At 42.1% G+C, this 9742-nt stretch overlaps 1 protein-coding gene across 8 annotated transcripts in view; it reads left to right on the top strand.

The window, feature by feature from the left end:
* The window catches only part of LOC122796266 (phosphofructokinase, platelet), a 987903-nt gene that overhangs the window by 577242 nt on the left and 400919 nt on the right, over positions 1 to 9742 (top strand). For 4 of the 8 annotated variants that reach the window (XM_044064600.1, XM_044064602.1, XM_044064601.1 and 1 more), the window contains exon 13: positions 330 to 347. The exons of the other annotated variants lie outside the window; for them this stretch is intronic. In XM_044064600.1, coding sequence (XP_043920535.1) covers positions 330 to 347 — 18 coding nt within the window. The remainder of the gene's footprint in view (positions 1 to 329; positions 348 to 9742) is intronic. 8 annotated transcript variants of the gene reach the window in all.

Below are 9742 nucleotides of genomic sequence, written 5' to 3'. Positions count from 1 at the left end.
AGGAATGGTTTGTTTAGAAAATGCTCCTCTGATGTAATGACTTAAAGTAACCATTGTAGTTGTAGCTGTGAAATGAAATGCTGAATCCATGAAATTGCGTTCTCTGTATACAATGTATATACAGTATGCCATGGTCCTGATTTTATGCTGCAAAGAACAAATTTTAAGGAATGGCATACACTGATCACATTGCATGTTCCTTACAAGACTGAGCTGAAATTCCTGCACACCATGTGATTGTTGATTTATATAGTGTGATGTGAGTGTATATGCAGTGTGAACATTATATCAGCTAATTTGTTTTATAACCTTTTTCTTCTTTCTGACAGGATGATTCTTCATGTAGCGTACGTAATTTGCAAAAGTGGCATATGTTTAGATGGCTTTATAGACCGAGAGGATGCAAGAAAAAGCTTCAGCTTTGCATGTTGACACACTTTCACTTGCTGACTTTTCTACTGTCATTTTTGTGAGAATGCCATTAGGCTTTTGCAAAAGGCGAACATAGTTTTTCTGCTAAAGTGTTAGAATTCTTTTCTTTTTTTAGATAGTAAGCAGATAAATTAGTAGTAATCTGTTTTGTTTTTAAAACTGTGGAATGCTTTTGAAAATGTACTTGAAAATTAACCTACTGCAACATTCTGAATATTTACTTGTATTCAGTTGTTCAACTTGCTCCTTTGTTCATGCAAAAATACAGTAAAGTTAAGCAGTGGCATAGTTGTGTGTCTATATGTATCTGTGCATCTATTTTGCAAGTTTGTTTTTATAGTAAAGATAAAAATACAAATACTTATGGACCATAAGAGACCAGCAGTGGCATTGCTTCTTTTAACTTTTGATATTTACCACTTCAACAGTGAGTTGCTTTCACAACTTCAGCAATCACTCCGACATTTACTCTCATATTCAGACACATTACATAACCATGCAGACATCGAGCATTACATGGTACTAGTTGTTATAAATAGACTCTGATATTCCTATTATACTGAATCTCATGACCGTTCTCGCCTTGTCGTTACTCTCCCTAAGGCTGCACCTTCTTCCTCCAGGACGGCTACACCGGTGAACCCTGCAGTAAGTTTGTGGATACTCACCTAGTCATCTAGTTTGTTTAATGGAAGAGAATGAGTAGCACTGCTTAACATGCAGAGGAGGTTTATTCCAACGGTTTGAGAGGCCCTGGGTTACAAACCTATCCCAGCATTGTGTTTTATTTATCTCTTGGTAAAGATTTCTTGGTTCAAGTATTTTTGGAGATACTGGAGTTGCTAAGAAACAGGAGGACCAGGGCAATTGTGTGCCCAAGCAGGGATACTCTGAGCACTCTTCAGTTCTCCCTTAAAGGTGCAGATTCATAAGTCACGCACAGTGTTATCAAAGTCGGGTACCGTGGAAAGTCAATTGTGATCCCCCTCATTTTGCCAGTGAAGCAGGGAAAGGGAAGGTAGCAATGAATAGTTATTCTCCATCCCACAGCATAGGTGATTTCTGTACACCTTCCTCCTTTTGGTTTTAACCCTCATCTTAAAGTTAGGGCATAGACTAACAATGCATATTCTTGTAGCATTTTCGTGGCAAATAAGGGCATTGTTTCAGGCACTGAAAATACAGGAAATACAGGAAATTTTTTGAGTCTGCCAGCTTCTCTTTAGTGCCTGACTTCTGATTAGAATTCCTTGATCCTATCAGGATTTCTGACTTTGGAGTCTTGGAGGTTACTGCAGTTGGTACGAAACTTTCTACTAAGCAAGCCTTTGCCCTTAAGTGGAAACCATTCTTCATATGGGTGTTGGAGCAGTACCCAGTGTAATCCCATTTAATTATCATGTCTCTGGCCTGTCTCGGGCACCTATTATGGATTTAGACCTCAGTGTTTCTATGGCCTTGTTGCACGTGTCAGCTTTTCTGCACAACCTGATAATTTTGGGAGCAGGATTGTGACCCCATTACTAGCTGGGCAAACAGTTCCTTAAGCGTGCTGCTTCTCCATTCTTCCTGTGAAGAAGCCACCCATGGGACTGGAGCTTAATGATCAGTAAGGTTTGTTTTTCTTCTGTTTGAGAAAGCCAGTAAGATACAAAAAGCTCCATGAAGCTGGTGTGACCTTGCTTGTGCAGGACAGTTGGCGCCATCACTAGAACTTTTAAGTGGATCCTGTCCTTCACAGGAAGCTAGTGCACTGAATGCAGAATAGTTGTAATCTGTCTGTACCACGAAACCCAATAAGGGGACTATGCATATACTGCAAACTCTTATGCTGTTTATTTGAAAACTTTAGGTAAATGGCCTTGCAGTAGTCCAGCTGGAAAAAGTCTCTGCAACTATCAATAATTCCTAAAGTAGTTAATCCAGGTGATTCTCAAATTGTGATAACAGGACTGAATGGCAGTTGAATTCTGGTCCTGAAAAGACTGCTGATCATCAAGGATCATATTGAAATTGTGCAAATAAGGCAGACTCACAATATTTGATTCCGTAACCATTAAGTGAGCAAGGAGAGGCAATGTGGTGGGTCTTGGGTGAAGTGCTAGGTCATGGCAACAGTCTTAGATTGAGTTTTTGCTGCTTGGCATGCATTTAAGTGAATTACAAATGACCACAAGAATAAATACTTATAAAAAACATGACTGAGCATCTAAATAAAGATTTACAAATTGGTATCTTGTGATTAATTGATGTAGTTTGACCATCTCTCCTTTTTTTTTATTTATTTTCTTGTTTTCTGGGGGTTGGTTTAATATAATTGTTTATATTGATTAAAGTCTTAATTGACAAGATATTATCAGATTGCATTTGATTACTTCCATTTGAAGGCAGTAATGCCAAACAAAAGAATTGTTTATTAAAGTTTTATTTTTATTTGGACATTCAGTCATGTTTTTTATACATTCAGTAAGCATGGCAGCAAGCAGTCATCCTGATCTGAGTAGGCTGTACACTTCTGGAGAAAGGAGAGGTACAGCTGGGTATCATCTACACAATAATGATACATTGAATCTCTTCCGTCAGACTTAATCACTACATGACAACATATGCGTAGTAAACACACAGGACCATTTGGAACCCTAAAAATAAGAGTATAGGCAGAGGAGGAATTTACCAAAGTGTGCCCCAAGATGTAGGCATACACTGGAGACCCCACAAGAAAGTCTTCAAGCCTACATCATTTGACTTAATGATATAATACAGTTATTACTACTGGAGCAATATATGCTATTTTTCCCTGATGACTCAACAATATATGCAGCATTTTATTTCCAGAAGAAGGTGTAGAAAATATAGAAGCGGAGCTGGAATGGTTTAAAGAATGGCCTAAAACATGGTGCAAAGGCAGTAACCAATGAAAAGATTGTGTGGGAACCTGCAGCAAGAAAAATAGAAAAGGCCTGTAATGGTTAGAACAGCTGAAGATGAGCAGGCAGAGGGACCCGAGAATACCAGTGGAGGAGAACATGAAGGAAGACAGAACACGAGTGTGGCTTAAGAGTAGACATCCCCAGTCGAGAACTGTCCTATCTAGAGTACTGTGGATACATTTGTGGATATTTCATTTTCTCCAGTCAGTAGAGACATAAGACACTTCTTACTAAGCTGTTCCTTACCTTCTCTAGTCCATGTCTCTTTCTATTTCTTGGGTTTGAATATGGACCTAACATTCTTTATTTTGTGCCAGAAATATAATTAGACTGGTCTTGCTTGTCAGAGGAAGCCATTGCATGGTTGTGTGATGGGGAGAAGGCAGAGAAATGACATGCCTCATTATTATCTTCTGAGAGTAAGCATCAAAGATGCCATTAACTTCCCTGGAGTGGTCCTACAGACTTTTTGGTGAAATTCTTAGTATCTTAAAATCAAATAAAAAGTTACAATTCTACATGTGCATCATCTCAAATAATAGTAAACATACTTATGCAAAGGAGCTTTGTGACCAGTTACTCAGCATTTCATCGCCATACAATAACTCCCTGACACATAGCACAGAAAATTCTTCTCTTTTTCTGTGTCGCATTACAGTCAGTTGCCTAGACCAAAATTAGTTGCTCATACTATAGTCTTTGTTCAGTTCCTTTCTTTTCATCAAATTCTCAGTAAATAAACATTATAATGATGTGCCCAATTCAAAATAAAACAGGATGACAGACATACAAGTTTAATGCATTCCATAGTACTTTGGAATGTATGACAGTCAATGTAAATGCCTTTAGTGAAAAATATATAGGTTCATAGGTTCATACTAGGCTATCTGCCCGAGGGCATTTACAAGCCTAGCCCATAGTTTTGTGGCTTACGCCACCCCTTTAGTATGGGGAACTATACCCATTATTTTGCTGTGCCTCTGTTGAGCAGTGACACTGAGGTAATCCCTGGGGTATATCTGCGATCTCCCATCCATTGGTCAAGATTTCTCTTGAACAAGGCCAGCGAGGTGCTCTGCCTCACATATACCGGGATTTTATTCCACAGCATAGGGAGTCTTTGGGTGATGAATCTATCCCTCCAGCACGTCCTATTAATAGCCGTGTCGAGGTTTAAGTCTCCGCCCTTGTGGCTCTGACGGATCTAGATTTTTTGAGGTGAAGCATATTCATCAAATCTGGGTTTGACATGGCCTTGTATGTTAGGCAAAGGTCACCTCTGAGCAAGCGGTAGCGACTGAATAGAGCTGGAGTTCTTTCAGTCGGGCAGCATAGGACAGATGTTTGAGACCCTTTATCCTTTTGGTGAGGAACTTTTGTGGCCTCTCCAGCTGCTGCAAGTGTCGGGTCAGATACATTCCGAATGGGGCATTGTACTCAATCATTGGTCTGATGAGTGATGAGTATAGGAGACTATGACCTCCCTTGATCTAGATGAGAATCCCTTCATGATAAGGTGGGCAATGTAGAAGGTCTTCCTAACTACTTTAGCTACATGGGTGTCGAATGACAGACTACTATCAACCTGGGTCCCCAGGTCCCTGATAACTTCTTCTGTGCTCAGTGGATTGCCACCTATTTGGTAGCTAGGGGTAACCTTGTTTTTCCCGAAGGGTATGACTATGCATTTTTTGGCATTTAACTTTAGGCCATGGCTCTGGCACCAGTTATCCGTTTCTGTGAGACCCTTCTGAAGGATATCTGTGTCAGATGTGTTTTCTACTATGGCGCCCAGTTTGCAGTCATCTGCAAACTTTGTCAGCCATAACCCTCCTGTGTTTGCTTGTACTTCGGAAAAGTAGATGCCAAACAAGAGTACATCAATGTTAGACACCCCCCCCCCCCCACCATCAAACACAGGTATCTCCTGACATACAGCTGTCTGTTACCCTAAGGTAGCACTTTTGTCATGCTTCCTCTTCAGTAGCCCTGCTGCCTCTACATATTGAGGGAAACATTATAATGAGCTGTAAACTTAAAAAAATCAGCAGCTTGCGAATAATGTCTAAAGAAGGATACAGAATACTTTATTATTAAATTGAAAGTATTTCAAGTGCAAATTCTTAGTAAGTCAAAATGCTAGTTTTAATCCCCCAGGAAACTTCAGTACAATAATATAAAAGAGGAACTTTCCTTATCCACCTGATGGTCTTGTTTGATTGCAACCTGGCGAAAATGAATTATTTGCTTTTGTTGAATAATATACAAACTCAACCCACTGGTAGCCTGTCAGAGCAAGCACAGTAGGTCATCAGTTTAAAAAAATTAATTCTTGGGAACTGGACATGTGTCCGAATGAGGTGCTCAGCACGGCATGAGTAACTGATTCTGTAGTACCTATTAGAAGTTTTTTGTGTAAGAATTAGCTTATTTTATAGGGAAGATGTGTTTGTCTGCAGTCTCTGGCTGCCTGGTTCTGAACCCTCCCCCCCATTAGTCTTATTGTTACCAGGATGACAGTTTCTTAAAAGGATTCTTAATTTCTCCCCTCTTGGAAAGCAGTGATGTTCTTCATCTCATATTGCTGCAGTCCTTACATATGGGTAGTCCGCTGTCCTCGGTCAGCCCGAATACCAAAGTATTAGGCTGACGTCGGTCATGGGCGCTCAGATCTGACATCAGAGCGTCAGGGTATAAAAGCGCATGACCGACGTCATATCCTCAGTCTTTTTTGCCGCATGGTCCGATGCAAAAGCAGCGTTGCAAGTGCCGTTCGGCGTTCTGGAATTTTCATATTCTGAGTTTCAGACCGAAACCAAGTTGGGCTAAGTACCCCGTTGGGGAATATTTTTGTTTTTTCTTGCCTCAGTTAATTCCGGTTGCCAGAAAAAGTGAATAATTGTATTTCTTGTGGGAAACAGATACCGCATAGGGATTATCACTCTCTTTGCATTCCTTGTTTGGGACCGGACCACGACGTAGTCGGGGTGTCAGTTTTGTGCTAGGTTTAATAAGCGCACTATAAAAAGAAGGTTAGATTGTGCTAGGTTAGTTTTTGGTAAGCGGTGTAATTATAATATGCCGTCGGATCCTCCGGCCGCTTCCACGAAGAAGCGCAAAGACAAATCCTTGAAACCTAGACAGGTTGATTCGTCCGTTTCGGACGCCGGTCCTGCAGAAGCTACAGTGGAGCAGGTGCATTCCGCTCAAGTTTCTGTTGAGTCTCAGGGAAACTTTGATTTTGCAGGATGTGGCCTCACAGGAGTCAGGTCAAGCTGAAGGGGCCTCTCAGGTTACTGTTCTCCCTTCTGTGCCTAAGGTGGTTAGGCCTTCTGCTACTATTTCTAAGGCTTCTTCTAAGGGCAGGTCTGTTTTGCCTTCCTCTGGTGTCCCTCCAGGTACTTCAGGGTCTGTGCCTAAAAAGCACATGCTTAAAATGGCAGAAGATTTGATTACTTTGATTAGAGGTTCTATGCCCCCTGCTGATAAGAGGCCCAGGGTGGAGCCAGAGTTGGACAGTTTGGATCAGGCCTCTGACGACTCAGACTCTTCTGCTGAAGATATTCAAGATTTTCCCCCTTATTCGGATTCTGATGCAGAGGATTCCACTCCTTCTGCTTCTCCTCCAGAGGATTTTTCGTTTTCAGAAACTCTGCATTCCATGAGGGAGCATTTTAAGTGGGAAGGACAGGATTTCTCTGATTCACGAAAGAGGCTTAGGGAATTCTTGTTTTTACCACAGCATAGACCCTTGGCTATACCTCCTGTTTTGGATGTTGTTCAAGATGTTTTCTCGAGGCTTCCCTTAATCCAGATTCTTTGCCTCCTGCCAGTTAAACCGGACAGGTATTACAGGGTGCCTGAGGCTCATAAATATCTGTATAAGAGTCCTAGGGCGGACCCAGAAACTATTAGTCAGGGGCCTAAGGGTGTTAGAGCTTCTGTTGTAAAGAATCCGGTTCCTCTAGATAAGGAAGCTAGAGCTTTGGATAGATGGGGTAAGAAGGTGTATACCTCTTCTACTTTAGCAATGAGGGCTTTAAATTGCCAGTTTCATATGTTGAAGTATCAGAATTTCCTCCTTTCTCAGCTAAAATCTAAAGTGAATGCTTTGGCAGAGGGCATAGAGTGTAAAGAATTGCAGGATTTAGTACATGTCTCTGAACAGGTGGGTAAGCATTCTTTGCAGTGTGGTTTTGATGCTGTACAGGCCTCTTCTAGGGTGGCTGCCACTGGATCAGTTCTTCGTAGGCACGCCTGGCTTAAGGATCAGAATTTGTCCGAGCATGTTAAATCTAGAATTCTGGATGCCCCTTTACAGTCTGAAGTTTTGTTTGGTCCCCCTGTGGAGTCGGTTTTGAAGAAAATGGAAGACAAGGCTAAGTCTATGCAGACTGTTAAAGATTTTTTGCAGGTGCAACCTCCAAAGTTTAGTAGAAATTGGCCTACTAAGGGGTGGACCTACCCTTCTTCTGATTCTCAATCTAGGGGTAGAGCTAGACGTGGCAGGGGCAGAGCTCACAGTACATTCAGGCCTAGAACTTGGAGTTCGCCTGCACAATCTGCAGGTGAGGGCAGGGGCCAGTCCTTTCGTAAACCGGCCCAATGACCTGCATTTTCAGCTGCCAGATTCTTCTTCCCTGGCAGCTCCTTTGGGAGGAAAATTAATACTCTTCAAGCAAAACTGGCTTTTAGTCACCCAGGACAACTGGGTATTGGACATTATAAACCGAGGCTACAAGTTCTATTTCCATACATTGCCTCCTTTCAAAGGCATGCCAGACGTTCCTCCTCGGCAAAGGATAGAGGCTCACAAGCAGATTTCTTTACTTCTTCAAATAGGAGCTATACAGCCAGTTCCTCTGTCAGAAGTGGGACTAGGATTTTATTCTCGCCTGTTTCTAGTACCAAAGAAAGGGAACACGTGGAGACCAATTTTGGATTTGTCTATCCTCAACACTTATCTGGACATTCCAAAGTTCAAAATGCTGACGTTACAACAGCTTTTACCTCTGTTGGGAAAAGATCACTGGATGGTAACTCTGGATCTCAGAGGCTTATCTTCATGTTCCTATCAGGCCCAGTTGCAGGAGGTACCTGCGTTTTCGGGCTGGAAATTTACATTATCAGTTCTCTGCATTGCCCTTTGGCTTATCTACTGCGCCCAGAGTGTTCACAAAGGTTGTGGCTCCAGTGATAGCCTTTTTCAGGTTAAAAGGAATACAGATTTATCCTTATTTGGACGATTGCCTGATTATTGCAAAACACAAAGACGAACTTCTGCATCATCTACAGTATGTGATGGTAGTGTTAAGATGCCTAGGGTATTCTGTGAACGAAACAAAGTCCAGTCTAGTACCCTCTCAGGACATGTGCTTTCTGGGTGTGAGACTGAATACAGCTTCCCAGATGGCCTTTTTGACCCCGGACAAACAAAGAAGCCTTTCTCTTTATTTCCATCAAATGTCTCTACAGTCCAGGCTGACTGCAAGGACAGTCCTTCAAGCCTTGGGGTTCATGGCATCTTGTATTCTGGTGCTTCCCAATGCCAAACTGCATATGAGGAAGCTTCAATGGTATCTCAATGTATGGACACAACACTGCCAAGATCTAGACACTGTCATTCAGATAATACCTTGCATTCAGAAAGAATTTTTGTGGTGGGCTCAGGAATGTCACCTAAACAAGGGACTCTCTGTGACCCGACCAGAGGCGAGTCAGATTCTAACGACAGATGCCTCGGACAAGGCTTGGGAGCACACCTCAATGGAAAATGGGTGCAAGACACGTGGCCTGTCAGACTTCAACATTTGCATATCAACTTGAAGGAGATGTTAGCAGTCCAATTTGCATTGATGGCTTTCAAGGATTTACTTCACCCAGGACAGGTGTTGATTCAAACAGACAACACTACTGTCATGTGGTACATCAACAAGCAAGGGGGAACCCATTCGTACCCTCTTTGCAGGCAAGCGATGATTTTGTGGGAGACTGCTCTCAGTTTACACCTCAATCTTCAGGCAAGATTTCTACCAGGAGCACAGAACTCCTTAGCGGATGTGTTGAGCAGACAAATTGTGGATCCTCACGAGTGGAAACTGGATCCTCATGTGTTTCAAAAGTTGACAGTGTTATGGGGACTCCAGACATAGATCTGTTAAGCTTCTCCACTAAATTACCAGTTGCCAAAGTTTTGCACAAAATGTTTCATCCCACAGCTTGGAAGGTGGATGCTCTATCATTCATTTGGAGCAATCTTCATGTCTATGCCTTTCCACCTCTGCCTCTCATTCCCAAGGTACTCCTGAAGGCCAGAATAGACAAGCCATCCATGATTCTGATAGCGCCGGATTGGCCTCGACAGCACTGGTACCCACTAC

The sequence above is a fragment of the Protopterus annectens genome, chromosome 3.part0 (assembly GCF_019279795.1).
Source record: "Protopterus annectens isolate FY-2018-M chromosome 3.part0, PAN1.0, whole genome shotgun sequence".
Classification (NCBI taxonomy): Eukaryota; Metazoa; Chordata; order Ceratodontiformes; family Protopteridae; genus Protopterus; species Protopterus annectens.
The sequence above is the reverse complement of the archived record's forward strand: the minus strand, read 5'-3'. Positions and strand labels throughout refer to the sequence as shown.